This window comes from Mus caroli, chromosome 14 (genome assembly GCF_900094665.2).
Source record: "Mus caroli chromosome 14, CAROLI_EIJ_v1.1, whole genome shotgun sequence".
NCBI classification, from domain to species: domain Eukaryota; kingdom Metazoa; phylum Chordata; class Mammalia; order Rodentia; family Muridae; genus Mus; species Mus caroli.
In genome coordinates this window covers 27,308,962-27,328,919 of record NC_034583.1, presented here as the reverse complement: position 1 = coordinate 27,328,919, position 19,958 = coordinate 27,308,962, and the positions used below count along the sequence as shown (strand labels likewise).

Sequence of the window (19,958 nt, the reverse complement as noted above, 5' to 3'; positions counted from 1 at the left end):
TAAAAGGCCTAGGGATGAAGCCCACTGTGTCTTGGTAGTAGCCTGGTCATTGGCAGGCTCCTGAGAGATTCCTTCACACAGGAAAAGTAGCTTTAGAGACAGAAAACACCTGTGGACATCTCTCTTTCCATGTGCCTGCTAACCAGCAATACTGCAATGCCAAGAATCAGCTAACTCTAGTGGGATGGGCCAATGACAGTTCAGATGGAAAATGGCCTAAGATGACCCTACCTGTTTGGGGACATAATCTGCAATATCCCAGGCAACATCTGGAGCATTAGGAACATTGAGATTCCCTCCCCTTTAAGGTCTCCAGGATCCCCTGTGCTCTTTTCTGAGAACATTCTGAAGTGTTGACAGCTGGATTCTGACAGTTGACAGCAATCTCAACTGGATGGCAAAGGACCAGAAATGGTCTGTCCCTTCTTGCTAGCCCCTCCCCTCAATATCCAGAGCTGCAAGCCCATCTGGTCTCTTTCACCTGGTTCCAGGAGTCATGCTTCCTGACAGAGAGTTAGTGGGGAGGCAGAATATTCCCGGGTTCTCCTTCTCTGGGCCATTAACACCTTTTCCTTGACCTCGGCAGCCCCAAGCTGGTTCCACCATTTCAACCAATAGCCATCCAAAGCCACAATAACAAGGACAGGCCACTTCCTCTGTGCTTCAGCCTGAGCTCCTGAAAAGGCATCCCATGGCCATTTGAGCATGCAAAAACCTCAGCTTGCCTGGGTAGATAAAAGAATAGGTGATGTGGATGAGAGGACGGATGCCTTTTAGTCTTCTGTGCTCTGTCACCATTTAACTTAAAGTGTTTCACTTCCTGCACTCCTCATGTGGTAGAAAACTATTTCCTACCTATATGCCCCAAGTGTCTTGAAGTTCCTTATGTAGTAGCCACGTAGGTGTTTCTCCGGGTAAACAGTCCCTTCCATTTTCCACTGCTATGTTTGTTTCTCTCATGTTTGCACTTGTCTCGTATAAGCAGCGACTCCTTTGTCCCAAGCTCCAGGGCTGTAGTCATGGACCACAATGCCTTTTGGTTGCCCTTTCCCTAACATCATGACACAAGAGAACATAGCTAACAATATGGAGTATAGTGAACTGGGCCCAGGGAGATGCTGAACCATTTCATCCACAGCTAGGGAGTGAGTAGCAGATGTACCTCTTATAGCCTACCAAAAAAAATAAAATAAAATAAAACCACTTCTCTCCAGGTCCAGCATCTCAGTGGTATGTCACAGTCACAGCCTTGATGGCAAGCACTAGCATACAACCCAATTGGTAACACTGCATTTGCTAGACAAGCTAGCATGTTTCTCCACACCCTTGATGCACCATAGCTTTACATGTTCTGAGATCCTCATTCTCCATTCATACAATAGTCACAGGTACCTCCTGGCCTCCCTAGAACTATGACAGACTCTGAGTCAGAGGAAGGGGTACAACTGCCCCTCATGAAAAACTGATGATTTTTAGGCTAACCTAATGATTCAGAGGAAGGAAATCTCACCATGCTAATGGGAAACCAAGGCTAGGGGAGTTATAGAAGGAGATGGTGAGGCAGGTCTGCCTAGAACCATGTCTTGCCCCTACTCCTAAACAGAAGGAAGGTGTAAATGTTCTTTAGGGCCCAGGATTTCCCAAGAAAACTGCTCTTTCAGTAACAAATTGGGAGCAAGTGAGAGGGGCCCTCCTCCTTAGATGAAGCTCTCTTAGGTCAGTTGATCTGACCCAGCTCTACTGACAGACTCATGAATGATACTCTGGCCTCCCACAAAGTGTCCAGTGTGCCTTTCCTATATCACTTTCTCCTTCATAGTGATATTCATAAAAGGCTCTCTGCAAAGATTTGGGGAAAAGATGGCTTCCTCTTCATCTGCTATGGGCAACAAGTCTCTTCCCACAAACACATAGTGTTCAGTGCTGGGCTTGGAGACAGGCTGCTCTGAAATACAGCTCACTACACACACTCCCTGCTCTGCCACAGCCGTGCTCCTCTAGCATTGTTGAAACAATGTGGTCAGCTGCTGGGTCCACAAAAAGCCAACTTGATACATAAAGGCTGGGGCCATTACTCTTCATTCTACCCAGCTTTCACCACTCTCACCCCAAAGCTGAACAATGCTGAAACAAAATAAGAAAACAAGGCAATGGCCCAATCTCACCCCCAACCTCTTCCTTCCCACAGGTGGGAAACCTGTCTTCCATCTGCATGTTAGATTGATGATGGATTAGCCCCAACCCCATGCACTGCCTTTCCTTGTCCATGTGACTTCACACATGTAACTCAAGGAGCAGAGTCTCTTATACCTGCCCATTCAGCTGATCCTATGGCTCACAGTGGCTAAGAGAATAGAGCAAAAGCAACAGAGCAAGGTCTGAGGCTAGATTTTCAGCAGTCCTGAGCATCTCTGTTGGCTGTTCTGGATCTCTGCTGCTGTCATATAAACATGTATTAGTTTACAGGCCTACTGATAAAAGACCTGTGGCTGGTCATCCCATTATTTCAGACCACAGCTGGGCAGCATCATCCTCATGAGAGAGCCAGAGGTATTTATGTGCCCTGATCAGTCTTCTTTATCCAGATCTACTGACCAACAACCAAACACTGTTGCTTAAGCACACTGAGTTCTAGGATGCATGTTACACAGCATCAGCTAACTGATACAAAGTCCATCTCCTCTCAAGGTGAACAACCTGCCCCAATACAGACAGGAAGTGACCGATAGCAAGTTCCTGTCAGTTTCAAGTATAAAGGTTCCATCTGGAAGCTACCTTGTGCAGATCAATGAACCAGATGTGGGCTGTATGGCTCAAACAAGGTTTTTGAAGTGGGTTCATGCCAATTCACACTGCTTTTCCTCACCTCTGTCCTGTATAACACTTTCCTATGGGTGCCCCACCCCCACCCCCACCCCCACCCCAGGCTTCTAATCCAGCCTCTTCATCCATGCTACCTCAGAAAAGGCCTTCTAACCTGAAAATTCTTAGTGCCTGGGCACTAAGGTACAAAAAGGGTAACTAGGTTATTTCAGCTGCAGCCAGATGCCAACACTTGTGTCTATTCTTCAAGCCTCGTGCCTTCTGGATGAAAGGGCAAGCTGCAAATAAGACATAGGGAAGACTAACACTTTTCTCAGCTATTTAATGACCTGCAAAAGATAGAACCCAAGGTTCCATCATGCCCATGCTTCAGGTTCCCCTACCTACCCCTTCCTTCTCCCCCTTCCATCTCTCTAATCCCATGGAGAAGCAGGCCAGCTTCCTTGGGTACCCCTGAGCATGGAGAATGAAGATAAAATAGACCAGAAGCAACACTCAGCAGAGAGTCATCACCAAAGTCCACTGAGTTTCATGCACTTTCTCTCTCCATGATTGCTTGGAATCTCCTTCGAAATAACAAAAATCAAACATTAAGTTCTGTCAAAGTCAGGTTTATACAGGTTCTTCTGCTTGGCAAAAACATTAAGAATGTGTTTACTATGTGTCTTAGATAGAGTTTTATTGTTTTGAAGGTACAACATAACTAGAAAAATCTTACAAAGGCAAACATTTAAATGGGGCTGGCTTACAGTTTCAGAGGTTTAGTTCATTATCCTCATGGCAGGAAACATGGCGACATGCAGGCAGACATGGTGCTAGAGAAGAAGCTAAGAGTTCTACATCTTGATCCACAGGCAGTAGAAGGAGGCTGTGTTTCACACTAGATATAGCTTGAGCATATCTAAGCACACCTCCTAATAGTGCCATTCCCTATGGACCAAAGCATTCAAACAAGTCTTTGGGGACCATTCCTATTCAAACCACCACAGTATGTTCACAGGGTATCTGAGGCTCTAAACAATGTTTGCCTGGGGTCAGAAGGCAGTGTTTCTTGGATCCTACAATCATCCTTTTTGCACACCCTGAAAATGGGGTTAACAGATGGGAGCAGATTCCTGTCTTGTACATAACATTCTAGGCCACAGGGTAGGGGACCACAGCAGGTAGTGGATGGGCAGCTAATAAACCAGCTCTATATGGAGGAGGTGCATGCTGGAGACAGCAGCTCTAGATGGAGGAGATACATCCTGGAGACAGCAGGCCCTGAGATCAACCTTCCTCTCACAGCTACTGAGCTGCAAACCAGCAAGAACACACGAGGAAATGACTTTTCCTCGTGATTTTGTTTCTAAAGTTCTCACAGAAAACAATGAACCTCTCCAATTCATAGCACTTTTGTTAAAGTGCCAGGCCTTTAAAATCCATAAACAGTGGGATATAATTAAATGCAAATGTGGGGCCTTATTTAAAAATTAATCTTTTATAATTAATTAGTAATTTAAAATATCTTGGTAAATGATACTTAAATGGCATGGAATTATGCTAGCTCTGAGTGATAAAGTCGTCTGCTAGAGATTTGCTGCGTTGGAGTGAGAGATATTTGCACATATCACGTGGGACAACAGAGTGCTGCGATTCCTTCATTTACCTTTGCAGACAACTGTAGTAAAAAGGCTTTATATGTAGATTGTGGGGGCTTCACTCACAGCAGCAGAACCAGAAAAGAAATTGCTTGGAGTCAACCCACTTGCATTAAGGATTAAGTCAGTCTCCAGCCCTGCTGTCTGCCCAGGAAGCCAAGCTGAGTGGAGATATGCATGATGGGACCCTTTCTACCTTTCCTGCCCTCCGTATTTTGCCCAGCCTAAGCAAGCGGTGCCACACATTCCCAGAGCAGTGACAACCTGCCCCTGCAGCTATTCCCTGAATCCTCTTCCCATCCTTCTACTGCAAAAGAGTCTATTGGTGACTCACTCACCACAAGGGTAAATGTCACCTGCTGCCATTGCCACCCTGTCACTGCCTTTCCCTTCCGGGCATTGCAAAGACTTGCAAAGACTGCCCCAGACCACTCTGCTGCTTGGAGATCACCACTCTAGTTAATGCAGGTGCACACTGCAGTGTACATTTCCCATGGGGTGTGTGTGTGTGTGTGTGTGTTCAGGTGCCTGAGGAATTGTGCTAGTTTGAGTATCTGGTTTTACATGTTACTATTTGGTTATATGCTTGAGTAGGTGTGTTTGTGAGTGTGTGTGTGTGTGTGTGTGTGTGTGTGTGTGTGTNACACACACACACACACACACACACACACACACACACACACACCACAGACAGGCCAGGGCCACTTCACCTACAGAAGCAGCCTAGGCAGTTTGCTGACCTCTCCTGACCTAGAGTAGGATTCTAAGTGTAAGTCTTCTCAACAACAGAAATCTTAAAACCAAAGTCCTGGATTAAGAAGCTACCCTAGGGCAGTTGAGCAACCAAACAAGCAGCCAAAACATGCAAAAAGAAAACCCACCTTTAAGCCTTTTTACACAAAGAAAGAATGATTTATTTTATTAAAAAAAGCCACTTATTTCCCTAATGGATGGGCAGCTTTGGGTGGAGGGGGTGTTCTAATAAGATAAAAGAGCAAGTGTCACACAGCTGCTGACTTACAGATTTACATTCCAATAGAAAGGAGAGAATGCCCAACTTTTATGGGACACAAGAGATGGGAACACACGGGCATTGGGGAAGGGAAAGCTATGCCTGTCATCATGAACATGGATCAAGAATCAACTGTCTTCTACACAGTGTATTTTGCTAGTCTTTCATTTCTAATGAGACAAGGAAGATGGAGAGAAAGAGAAGGAGATACAGAATAAGTGAAGGAGAAAGAGGGACTGTAAACAGCCAAAAGCAGAAGCCCATAATGATGAGGTGAAAAGACAAATATTCAGGAACCCACACAGTCAGGGAGAGTCTCAGTGGGTGAGAGCCCCAGGTCACATCCTCTCTGTTAGTCCCTGAGGATGCCCTGTAGCATGTGGCCCAGGTGGACTCAAGGAAAAGGCTAATTCCTGCATCCTCGTAGTTGGTATGGTCCTTGATCCACAGAAATCACCAGACAGTGTGGTGCATAGGTGATTGAGTAGATGGATGGGTAGATGGCAGATAGACTTGGTAACAAATGGAAAGACGCACAGCCAATGAGGAACAAACTGGCAGTGGAGAACTGGTCTCCCACATCAAACCTGACACAGAGAGGGATAAGAACAGGAAGACACAAGTCCCTGATCCTGACTCAGGAACCTTCCAGCCATCATCAGCTTAGTCTTGGTTTCATCAATTTCTGCTCTCACATATCACAGATGCTAAGATATCCACCCCCCATCAGACCCTCCCATATCCATTCACTCAACTGCCAGCTCCTTCCTATAGACCTAGCATCGTTATTGCTGAGTCCAGGAAGCCTCCTGGGCACTGCGGCTATGTCTCCCAGGCTACCGGGTACTTCTCCATTCTTCTGCCATTGTAGATAACAGGAGCTGTCCATACCTCCATCTTCCCTGACCAAGAAGAAAGTCCCATGGAAACAGGAACCAAGTCACAGTACTGGAAGGCTCATTAAATCTGAAAATGTGACAGATGGAATGGTGTGAGTGGAAGACAACTTCAGAAGCTGTTGGTGAGCAGGATTCCCAGGGCAAGGCCCTGATCTTAGTTCTTCTTGGAAGCTTCTGACTTCATTACTTGAGTTTTCCAGGCTCTGGAGTGAGATAAAAAGGACCATACCTACCTCCCCACCTTGTGAGCCAGCTGACAGGTTTTGTTTTTGTTTTTGTTTTGTTTTGTTTTTGTTTTTCGAGACAGGGTTTCTCTGTGTAGCCTTGGCTGTCCTGGAACTCACTCTGTAGACCAGGCTGGCCTCGAATTCAGAAATCTGCCTGCCTCTGCCTCCCGAGTGCTGGGATTAAAGGCGTGCGCCACCATTGCCCAGCCCAGCTGACAGGTTTGAGTGAAGATAACATCAAAGGTAAACTTACTAAAATCCACTAAAGCCATTCAACAGCCAGCAGGTCAAAGCCTCACTGGAAAGACAATGAGCCCAATCTTCTCCCTAGTTAGGATGACTGAAAGGAGCCACCCTCCCTCCAAGGCCAAGAGCTGAACACAGCAAGTCTTGCTGGAGAAAGAAAGTGTTTAGCAAGCCCCAAGGATATCAATGTGGTGATCACAGGCATGGGATGGGAATACCAGAACACTATCCTTCCAAGATCAGGGTCAGGAAACATCTCCTCCCAGCTCAGCTGCTCCAGGGGATGCTTCTCCTCCACACTCAGCTGCTCCAGTGTAGGGCCTTCTCATTGCCTTTACTTTGTTGTTGTTTCTATTTCACTGTTGTCTTAAGGATAGCATCTTGGCACATGCTAGCCAACTGTTCTACACCAAGCCAAATACTTAACCTTCTCATTACCTTTTCTTTTTCTTTTTTTTCTTTTCTTTTTTGTTTTTGTTTTTGGTTTTGGTTTTGGTTTTTGGTTTTTGGTTTTTCGAGACAGGGTTTCTCTGTGTAGCCCTGACTGTCCTGGAACTCACTCTGTAGACCAGGCTGGCCTCGAGCTCAGAAATCCTCCTGCCTCTGCATCCTGAGTGCTAGGATTAAAGGTGTGTGCCTTTTCAAGACAATATATTAACATCATGATTGGTGAGCCTGACTTAAAAGACCTGAGAGGTGAGGACGAGGAATCAAGACTGAGTGGTAAACAGTACTGGGAGTGGGTCCATGAGCCCACAGAGACTTGGGCAGGCACCAAGGCCTCAGTCTCCGACCTCCTTCCCAGGAATCATCAAGACCAGAATCTGGGCATCTGCTAGCCCCAGGCAACACTGTCCCTCATGCTACAGAGTCACAGATAATCCAGTGATGTCATGTAACCTCCAGGCCAAGGGCTGGTAGCGCTGATCTGCTTCACTAAGGTGACTATTTAGAGAAGCAGCTCCCAACTTGGCTCACTGACAGCCTGGTAGGTCCCAATTGGCAAGGCTTCTGACTAACAACAATGGAGGTGTCAGCCAGCCACAACAGTAGATTCACATATTGGAAAATGTAAGTTTCCAGCAGGGCTACCTGTCCTCATCCACTCCCGCTCAGCCGTGCTTCCTGAAAGGGGGAAAGGAGGCTTGGCAACTGGGAAGCCCACACAACCACCATGGACTAGAGCTCTTCTGTGCCCTCCCAACCAACACCATAGCCCTGATCACTGTCCTGTAGGGCTGAGAAGTATTTACTTCACCATACAGTGCTTAGAATGTCATAAAATGCAGACAGTGGGTCACCCTCTCGGGACTCATCTATCCTGCACTAACAAAGGGGAAAGTGGGAGCAATGGCTCTGGGCAATGCTAAGGCCACGTACAGGAGTGAGTTCCCCATCTTTTGGATGATTTGCATGCCCAGACAGCTGGACAGAACTATCCTCCTCCAGCCTCCAGATCAATAGAGGCCATCTATGTTTACACAGTAAGGCTCTCAGAAATGAGGCGTGAGGAAAGCTTTCAGGCAAATCTTCCTCCACAGAGCTGGCACAGACGCATGTGTCCATGACAGAAAGTGTAGCACACCATGTCTTCTGAAGTCACCAAGCATGGAGGAGAGGCTCTGGAACTGGCCATACCTAGACTGGAACTCCTTCCATCTCTTAGTAAAAATAAATGACTTTATACAAATCACTGGACGTCTGCTTTTTGGTTTCCTCATTTGCCAAGTGCGCTGCAGAGGAAGTGAACACAAGGGGCCAGGCCCACTGTGGGCATCAGGAGGACATGGCGTCATCCATTCCTAAAGGCATCACAATGATCCTGGACTTTCACTATAGGAGCTGAAAGAAAAGGCAGAGGAGGTGTGTCCTTCGACTCAAAATCCAGAGCTTACCCTCACACTCAGTCTCCAGACAAGGGAAGAAGCCACTCTGGTGGAAGTCTCACCCCAACCACACAGAGACACAAAGATTTTGTGAACACAGTCTGAAGGATTAGAAAAGACAACTGGCTAAAGCCAAGCAAAGTACACCCTGCACCACAGGACATGGCATAATTAATCACTTGGAAATAACATATTTAGGCCAGTTGTCGTTGAGTGTAAATCCTCCTGGGGCCTAGAAACAAGAAAGGCCTAGATCCATGCAGAAGGAAAATATACATGTATGTGCAGATAAAAGGGATGGATGCTAAGAAGCTTGGTACCAAATAATGATCATTACTGCCTCCTCCTTCACCACTGTCTTACCAGATGCATAAACTGAGGCTACAAGGACCAAGCAAATTGATCAATGTCACACAGTTAGGAACTAGATCAGAGACTAGATCCAAATCTACGGAACTGCAAAGCTCATGTTCTATCTTCTCCCAGGCTTCTCAGCAGGCCAGTGGCATAGAGGGAAGGAAAAGCAGGAAAGCCAAGGAATTAGCACAAAAGTGAGAAGCTGAGAAGCTGGCGGCAGAATCTGTGGACGCTCTCCCCAGGCAGAGCCTGAGTCTGGCAATAAACAACAGAGAGAAGAGTCACCCCATGAGCAGCCTTCTGCAAATACACCACTGGGAACATTCGGGGAAAGGCTGGACATGTCAGTCCTGCTAATCCAAAGCTGAATCACTGCATACAGAGAAGACTGTTCTGGTGAAGAAGCTGAGAACCCACAGGACAGCACAGCCTGGCTGACCACCAGCACAATTGGGACCTGATTAGCTGAGAGCGGCAGGGCTGCTGGCCAACTACACCAAATTAAGCTTTCCCAATGTTAAGCTCTCCAGCAGTGGGCTTCGTGCTGGTTCCTGATGCATGAGGTAGCATTTTGAATGATAATTAATTAGAGGGGAAAGCAGAGTAAGCAAGCAAAGTACATCAGATGAAATTAGTGTAATTCTGCCATTCTCTTTCATTTTACCTTCAATCAGAGTGGGCCGGCCAAGTTGGCTTGGGTTATGTGAGAAACCCTGGGGGATCATCCCACTGCTTCATGATCCCATAATCCACTGGGCCATAACTTGTTCCCAGACACACCATACTCCCAGTAACTCCTTTCCCCCAAACAAACTCAACCCTAGGGAGTGACTAGCAACTACATCCTATTTATTGCCTCTCTGCCATGAGACCTCTGAGCTAGCACCAATGGTCAGCTCATTCTAGTCCACAGTTTCCTAGCCTGATTTCAAATTAATGGATTCTTTGTTAAATTGGTGGGCCTTCCTTGTCTTCATTAGAAAGTCTCCATCCCTAATAGAGGTGTTCTTAAAAGAAGCACACACAGATACCTCCATCAAATGTCAACAAATCCCACGAAACACCTGCCCACTTCTCCAGAGAGCTAGAAATTCCTTTCATCCCTAGAGGTATATACCTGTTAACAAAGGAAAGAAAATTACAGGGAATACAAATGCTGGGTTTCAACTCAGAGAATTCAGGCAGTAACATATGCAGGCTTCTCACCAGCCCCAAAGCCTCCTCATGGTCTGTGAAGGAACCGAGTCATCTGCTGAGGACAAACCAGTATCCAAGTCACATTCAGGCCTCTTCCTGAATGGTTAGGTGCTGTGGGCTGAGCCCTCTGTTCTCTGTTGTTTCTGGTACACACTTAGGTCATTCAGCAGTCCTGAGCATCAGGCATGAATGACCTCAGATCCCATGACCTACCTCATTGATGAAGGAGTGTGCTCCCTGTGGGCTGAGCAGTAGAATGGCACGGCGCAGTGTGTCCCGGTAGCGATTCAGCTCCTCAGTCTTCATGGTGGTGAAAAGGCTAGTGAACACGTGACTGATGTTCTTGTCCACCTTTTGTAAAGAGACATCCAGACCCAGCCTTGAGGCCTGATCCAGGAAGCTTTGGAGCCCACGGATATCTGAGCATGGAAGAAGAGGGGAAAGAATCATTTTTTTAAGTGGGAAAGGATCTATCTGAGAGGGCAACTAACGCCAACACACCCAACTCACACAACCACCAGAAGTAACAAGAGTCTCCATCTACTTCACTTATTCAGAGCATGGTGCAAGGCAGCAACATAGACCCAGTATCGCTCATCAGCATCCAGCCCCAGGATATAAGGTGGTTATCTGGTAGGATCAGGAACCCTTTCTGCCATCCAAACTATGCCAGAATCACCCTTTGTAACAAGCTCTTGTACTCTGCCATGTGCTCTGAGTTATGGCAGTTCTGCCCTCCAGTCTACGAAGACTGGTGACCTTGCCACAGGTTTCCCCCATCTCCCTCTATACCTCACACCTGAGGTGTCTTGATCATCTACAGTCAGATAACACAACTGACTACCCTGAAAAGAGCTGACCCAAGATTTGGATAGGTCATTCTAACCCTGGATCCTTCTCTAACCCTCTGAATGTCAGCATCTCATGTGACAACCTCTAGCCAATAGAAGAGGCTACATCTTGCTTCAGGATCTGATTGTTTTCTTCCTGGAATTTCTTTCCTTCTGCTTTGTCCCAAGAGATGACTCATCCCAATCCCAGTGAGAAGCTCATGTTCCAAGTGCTTCAGAGGTGAATAGATGGCCAAGGTCCTTCACTGAGACTTTTCCAGCCTTCAGATGGAGTCCCTACAAGATAAGCTATGGGACCAATTGTCCAAGGGTGAGAGTTCAGAGTGAATCCTAAAGCCCAGAAAGATGGCGCACTCACTGACCTACTGTTGTGAGGGGCCAGGTGCCATTTTGCTCATGGAACAAGAGTTCCCTTTGCTGACTAACCCATATAGTGTTTCATTTCTGTCATTTGTAGCCTAAATTGTCAACACACAGGAAAGCTATTTATGCCCAGTCTAGAATGTCTCCATTACTTCTATTATCCTGTGCTCAGGGACAGAGGCTTGACAGAAGGCTGAGTATCCAGATCCACAAGGCCACTGTCCCCATGCCCTGGGGTGCCTACACAGTCCCAGTCAAAATAAGCAGTGCTAACTAAACAGGTTTTGCTTACTAATTCTTCTCTGAGATTGCCTCCTTTTCACGTCTGTCATACATATAAGCAGGTATCAAGGAACCTGCTATAGAGTCCCTGAGCTTGCTATCTTGGTGAGAAGATACACTTACCAGAAAGTCTAGTCTCAACTTCACTGTAGCAAGAACAGTTTCAGGACTATCACAGGGGGATGGTCAAGAGTAGTCCCTGAGCTCCTCCTGGGACCTCTAAGAAATCCTTAAATTCTCAGGCAAAGCAATCCTCTGGCTGTGGACAGTGTAAGGAAGAAGGCTGAGCAAGCCAAAGAGGAGCAAGCCAGTAAGCAGCATTCCTCTGTAATCTTTCTCTATTCAGTTCCTGCCTCCAGATTCCTGACTATGTTCCTGCCCTGTCTTCCTTCAATGAAGGACTGTGACATTGAAGACTAAGCCACATAAACCCTTTCCTTCCCAAGGTACTTTTGATCAGAATGTTTTATCACAGCAACAGAAAACAAACCAAAACAAGGATTTCTCTTATTTTTTGTTTTAATTAACTCAATAATTGAATATGTGTAGAATACAGTGAAATGTTTTAATACATATTGTACAACAAGCAAGTCAGGTAAATTGGTTTGCCTATTACTTCATACACATTTATCTATGAACAGAGCATTCAAATTAGTCTTGTCCAACTATTTTGCAGAATTTAACACAAGTTCTTATGACAACACAAGAACTTAACCCCCCCACCCCCCACAAGAGGACCCTGTGTCTGAAAACCAGCTTCCTTTCCCTTCCCATCCTCCTCCTGGCATCTAGTTACCACTCCTACTCTCTGCTTCTATGACATCAGTCCTATGTTATTTCATTTTATTTTTTACTGAAAGTAGATATTTTTTACATAAAATATATTCTGATTATGGTTGTCTCTCCCTTCAACTCTTCTCAGATCCTCCCCTCCTCCCTACCCACCCATGTCCAAATCCTTTATTGCTCTGTGTCTCATCAGAAAACAAACAGACATCAATAATAATAATAATAATAATAATAACAAAACAGGGATCTGTTCCAGTGAAGGCCACCCCCACCATCTTCCTTCTGAGCCCAGCAGAGACCACTAAGGGCTCCAGAGTGTTCTCCATACCTCAAGACCTCAGGATCACCTCGGGATCAAGGGTGAGTGGAATGCAACATCAGCTCCAAAGAATTGCAGGAGGTCTTGTGCCAGCAGGAACAGGGACAAAGGAACCCTGCCCGACCAGAGGCTGCAATCCTTTCCAGTTAGGGCCACACCCACCATCTTCTGCGTGAACCCAGCCAATGAAGTCTAGGGTACCAGAGGACTCTCCACGCCACAGGACCCCTAACACACCCAGGACCTCCTAATCACCTGAGAGCACATGGGTGATGGAAGCAACAGAGCTTCTTGGTCAGGGTCCCATGGGCCTTCATCCTCAGCCAGGAGGCAGAGCTGAGACCCAGACCCCTGGGCACATTCCTTGCCAGAGGAGAGTCAGCATACAGGGAGAGTTCTGACCCCAGGACTCAGGAGATGGAGAGCTCCAGACTGCTGGACACCTGCCCTGCAAGAGGAGAGCTTGCCTGCAGAGAGTGGTATGACCACTGGAACTCAGGAGAGAGGTGGACTCCCAGGAGTGCTGACAGAGGCTAACAGAATCACAAGAGGATCAAGCTCCAGCCAGAGACAGCTTGAACATTAACACCAGAGATTTCTAGATGGCAAAAGGCAAATGTAAGAATCTTACTAATGGAAACCAAGAACACTGGACATCATCAGAACCCAGTGGCCCACCACAATGAGTCCTGGATACCCAAATTCACCTGAAAAGCAAGACGCAGATTTAAAGTCATATCTCATGATGGTGGTAGAAGATTTTAAGAAGGGCATTAATAAGTCACTTAAAGAAATACAGAACACTGTTAAATAGGTAGAATCCCTTAAAGAGGAAGCACAAAAATTCCTCAAGGGATTACAGGAAAATACTGCTAAACAAGTAGAAGCCCATAAAGAGGAAACACAAAAATCCCTCGAGGAATTACAGGAGAACACTGCTAAACAGGTAGAAGTCCTTAAAGAACTACAGGCAAACACTGTGAAACAGGTAAAAGAAACACAAAAATCCCATAAAGAATTACAGGAAAACACAACCAAACAGGCAATGGAATTGAACAAAAACATCCAAGATCTAAAAATGGAAGTAGAAACGATGAAGAAAACCCAAAGGGAGGCAACTCTGGAGATAGAAACCCTAGGAAAGAAATCTGGAACCATAGATGTGGGCATCAGCAACAGAATACAAGAGATGGAAGAGAGAATGTCAGGTACAGAAGATTCCATAGGGAACATGGACACAACAATAAAAGAAAATGCAAAATGCAAAAAGATCCTAACTCAAAACATCCAGGAAACCCAGGACACAATGAGAAGACCAAACCTACGGATAATAGGAGTAGATGAGAATGAAGATTTTCAACTTAAAGGGCCAGGAAATATCTTCAACAAAATTATAGAAGAAAACTACCCTAACCTAAAGAAAGAGATGCCCATGAACATACAAGAAGCCTAAAGAACTCCAAATAGACTGTACCAGAAAAGAAATTCCTCCCAACACATAATAATGCACTAAACAAATGCACTAAATAAAGACAGAATATTAAAAGCAGTAAGGGAAAAAGGTCAAGTAACATATAAAAGCAGGCCTATTAGAATTACTCCAGACTTCTCACCAGAGACTATGAAAGCCAGAAGATCCTGGACAGATGTTATACAAAAACTAAGAGAACACAAATATCAGCTAAGGCTACTATACCCAATAAAACTCTCAATTACCATAGATGGAGAAACCAAAGTATTCCATGACAAAACCAAATTCACACAATATCTTTCCACAAATCCAGCCCTTCAAGAGATAATAAAGGAAAAAAACACCAACACAAAGATGGAAATTGCACCCTAGAAAAAGCAAGAAAGTAATCCTTTAACAAAACTAAAAGAAGACAGACACAAGAACAGATTCCCAACTTTAACAACAAAAATGACAGGAAACACCAATTACTTTTCTTTGATTTCTATTAACGTCAATAAACTCAATTCCCCTAACAAAAAGACATAGACTAATAAACTGGCTACACAAACAGGACCCAACATTTTGCTGCTTACAGGAAACCCTCCTCAGGGATAAAGACAAATACTACCTCAGAGTAAAAGGCTGGAAAACAATTTTCCAAGCAAATGGTCCGAAGAAACAAGCTGGAGTAGCCATGTTAATATCGAATAAAATTGATTTCCAACCCAAGGTTATCAAAAAAGACAAGGAGGAGCACTTCATACTCATCAAAGGTAAAATCTACCAAGATGAACTCTCAATTCTAAATATCTATGCTCCAAATGCAAGAGCAGCCACATTCATTAAAGAAACTTTAGTAAAGCTCAAAGCACACATTGCATCTCACACAATAATAGTGGCAGACTTCAACACCCCACTCTCACCAATAGACAGATCCTGGAAACAGAAACTAAACAGAGACACATGGACACTAACAGAAGTTATGAAACAAATGGATTTAACAGATATCTATAGAATATTTTATCCAAAAACAAAAGAATATACCTTCTTCTCAGAACCTCATGGTCCCTCCTATAAAATTGACCATATAATTGGTCACAAAACAGGCCTCAACAGATACAAAAATATTAAAATTATCCCATGCATCCTATCAGATCACCATGGACTAAGGCTGATCTTCAATAACAGCATAAATAATAGAAAGCCAACATTCAAGTGGAAACTGAACAACACTCTACGCAATGATACCTTGGTCAAGGAAGAAATAAAAAAAGAAATTACAGAATTTTTAGAGTTTAATGAAAATGAAGCCATAACATACCCAAACTCATGGGACACGATGAAAGCAGTCCTAAGAGGAAAACTCATAGCCCTGAGTGCCTCCAAAAAGAAACTAGAGAGAGCATACACTAGCAGGCTGATAGCACACCTAGAAGCTCTAGAACAAAAGGAAGCAAATTCACCCAAGAGGAGCAGAGAGCAGGAAATAATCAAACTTAGGGCTGAAATCAACCAAGTGGAAACAAAAAGAACTATTCAAATAATTAAGCAAACCAGGAGCTGGTTCTTCAAGAAAATCAACAAGATAGATAAACCCTTAGCCAGACTATATAGAAAGCACAGGGACAGTATCCTAATTAACAAAATCAGAAATGAAAAAGGAGACATAACAACAGATCCTGAGGAAATCCAAAACATCATCAGATCCTACTACAAACAGCTAGACTCAACAAAACTGGAAAACCTGGATGAAATGGACAACTTCCTAGACAGATACCAGGAACCAAAGTTAAATCAGGATCGGATTAACGATCTTAACAGTCCTATCTCCCCTAAAGAAATAGAAGCAGTCATTAATAGTCTCCCAACCAAAAAAAGTCCAGGATGAGATGGATTTAGTGCAGAATTCTATCAGACCTTCAAAGAAGAACTAATTCCAATTCTCCTCAAACTATTCCACAAAATAGAAACAGATGGTACTCTACTCAGTTCATTCTATGAAGCCACATATAGTTTGATACCTAAACCACAAAGACTCAAAAAGATAGAGAACTTCAGACCAATTTCCCTTATGAATATCGATGTAAAAATACTCAATAAAATCCTCTCAAAGCGAATCCAAGAACACATCAAAACAATCATCCATCCTGACCAAGTAGGCTTCATCCTAGGGATGGAGGGATGGTTCAATATATGGAAATCCATCAACATAATCCACTATGTAAACAAACTCAATAACAAAAACAGCATGATCATCTCATTAGATGCTGAGAAAGCATTTGACAAAATCCAACACCCATTCATGATAAAAGTCATGGAATGATCAGGAATTCAAGGCCAATACCTAAACATAATAAAAGCAATATACAGTAAACCAGTAGCCAACATCAAAGTAAATGGAGAGAAGCTGGAAGCAATCTCACTAAAATCAGGGACTAGACAAGGCTGCTCACTTTCTCCCTACCTATTCAATATAGTACTTGAAGTTCTAGCCAGAGCAATTCAACAACAAAGGAGATCAAGGGGATACAAATTGGAAAGGAAGACGTCAAAATATCACTGTTTGCAGATGATATGTTAGTATATATAAGTGACCCTAAAAATTCCACCAGAGAACTCCTAAGCCTGATAAACAGCTTCAGTGCAGTAGCTGGATATAAAATTAACTCAAAAAAAAAAGCACTGGCCTTTCTCTACACAAAGGATAAACAGAAAGAAATTAGGAAAACAACACCCTTCACAATAGTCACAAATAATATAAAATACATTGGTGTGACTCTAACTAAGGAAGTAAAAGATCTGTATGACAAGAACTTCAAGTCTCTGAAGAAAGAAATTGAAGAAGATCTCAGAAGGTGGAAAGATCTCCCATGCTCATGGATTGGCAGGATTAATATAGTAAAAATAGCTATCCTGCCGAAAGCAATCTACAGATTCAATGCAATCCCCGTCAAAATTCCAACTCAGTTCTTCACTGAGATAGAAAGGACAATTTGCAAATTTATCTGGAATAACAAAAAACCTAGGATAGCAAAAACTATTCTCAACAATAAAAGAACCTCTGGGGAGTATTGAAATACTATTCAGCCATAGAAAGTAATGAAATCCAGTCACTTGTGGAAGCATAAATAAACCTAGATGAACTTGTGTCAAGTGAAAACAAGTCAGGTACAGCGAGCATGCTTCTGCTTCTTATCACTAACAGAGAGAGGAGGGGCACTTGGTGGAGACTGTACAAAGGTGCAGATATACAGGTGTCTGGAGAAGCAATCAATTTTTAGAAACACTCAATACAGGTGTCAACCCTCTCCTGAATATAGCACTGCCCATTATAGCCCAGAGACTATCTCAGCATCCAGCAGCCAGTGTAGTATGCACGATGTCTCCAGGTAAAGTAGATGGCTGTCTTTAGGCCCCTAGGAACAGTCTTTCCAGTCCCATGCCTTTTTCTCATCTCTTTGAACATCCCTCTGTCTTTGTTTCTGGCCTTGGCTACACTGATAGCTTTGACCTATAGGACAGAAGTAAACTTAGCATAAACAGTGTTATGAGCAATTGTATACTTCAATTCTGCTGTTGCACTTGGCTACTACTATATAAACACCCTCGGGGGAGCCTGCTGATGAGATGCTGAGACACACAAAGAAAAATCAGGCTGGTCCCCAAGCCATCACTGTGGTCACATGCCAGCAGAGCCCAGAGTTGAGTGTGGCCAGGGCAGAGCAACTAGGTTGAACTATCAACTCAACAAAAATAACAAATGACTCTTGTTCTAAGCCTCTGAATTTGGGAACAGCTTGATTACCATCAGTGACTACTTGAAAGGTCATGGGCTGGATTGTATCTGATCTTTCTCATGAAGATGTAGAAAAAGAGTAAGGTCTGTACCTTTAAAAAGATCATCTGTGGCACTGTTCACAGGAGATGGAAGCCAGACCCAAGCAAGGCCATTCTCGGTGCCCCACGGCTTAACCTATGACCTAGATATGATCACAACAGACAGGGAAAGCAATGAAGACCTGAGGCCCTGCTTCCATCTCCTGCTCCTCTCAGCATCTTTTAAGAGAGCAGTGAATTGGTAAGGTGGCAGAAATGACCACATCCACAGAATATTTCCACATGTTTATACAGGGTGCATACCATTAAAGCTCACATGGTTTCATTGGACTGGTAGGACCACCATGTGCCATGAATGATCTCATGAGTCATGGCAGCACAACCTGCAATGTCATCCTGGAATAGAAGTCCCCTACAGTCCCTTTTCTGGTGCCCCTTCCTAAAACCCTCTCACTCCACAGCACGGTTTCATGTCCTTAGAGAGGAGAGGATACTTGACTGGGCAGCACATGTCAGGACACCCAGATACCGGCAAGAAGATGCACATGTGGAGGGGAAAAAGGTCCCAGAACTCTTTCTTGCACTCAATAATGCATTTCTGGCTTCTTTTCAGGCATCCCCCAATGAGACAGAGTCATCAGGAAGAGTTTAAGTTCCCGTTAGCAACAGCAAGCTCTTCACTCCTGGTATTAGTGATGCTGCTGAAGGCAGTGTTCCCAAGAGACAGCATCCCTCGCTACACCCGCAGCTCCCACTTGGCTGAAAAGGTCAGTCTCAGCCTCTTTTTCAGCTGCACTCGGGGAGGGCTGGAGCAAAGAACCAGTCAGAGCACAAGCTGACTTCATCACCTTCTACTTGTTCCCCAAAAACAGGACCAGGGAAGCCTCTTGTCCAACCAAAGTCATTTTCTCCTTGCAAGAGTCTACAATGCCATGCTACTCTGTTCTGCATTAAAGCCTGCTGTCCATTCTGCTGCTTCTCAGGAAGGTAGAACTCCCCTAAGAGGGAAGACAGGTGAGGGAAGGGGATAGAGAGTGCTGCCATGTAGTCTGGGCCTTAACTCAGGCCCATTCTGAATAAAGCCTTCCCCAAACTAGACTGACTGTTAACCCCAGAAATGGAACTGTCTAGAGTCAGATCATGCCTACCTGGTTTTCTGAAGGAGAAAGAACCAGAATAAACAGTGGTTTCAGCACTCCACACAGACAGTGAAGGAGTCCCATCCTCAGAGGAAACAGACTGGAAGCATGGACAATGTGGCATGGCAAGCCAAGACGGGCCTTCAGAGATGTCTCCTCAAAATTTCCTGCCCTCTCTTAGGCTCTTTCCAATCCCCAGACTGATTGAGTGAATCCTTCTGCAGTGATCACCAATGTGTTCCTTCCTCAGATGGTCACTGAGAGCTTTCTCTGTGTGGGACTTCCCCCCTTGGGATTTGGGAACTAAAACTGAAGTGAGCCCACAGTGGGTGTTCCTGCTGTCATGACTGACACTGGGGTAGTGGTAGGACTGAAAACAGGCCTAGAACAAATAAACAATGGAATAAATCATTTTCGGTACTGACAAGCTCTCAAGAAAATCCATGTTGGGCAGAAGCAAATTACAGGGGTAGGATGAAGAATGTCCCCTGTGAGAAAACATTGGTGAGGAGGAGGTAGCTCCAGAAACCCCTTAGAGAAAACAGACAGAAGAAACAATGTCTGGAAAGTTCCAAAATGAGGCATCTTTGACAACAGATGAAGGAGAGCATTGGCTAAAGTTACCAGAGATAGAAAAG

At 44.6% G+C, this 19,958-nt stretch overlaps 1 protein-coding gene across 1 annotated transcript in view; it reads right to left on the bottom strand.

Annotated features, from left to right (window-relative positions):
- The window catches only part of Grid1 (glutamate ionotropic receptor delta type subunit 1), a 733,627-nt gene that overhangs the window by 506,058 nt on the left and 207,611 nt on the right, over window positions 1-19,958 (bottom strand). The window contains exon 4 of the mRNA XM_021181815.2: window positions 10,501-10,706. Within this exon, the coding sequence (XP_021037474.1) occupies window positions 10,501-10,706 (206 nt within the window). The remainder of the gene's footprint in view (window positions 1-10,500; window positions 10,707-19,958) is intronic.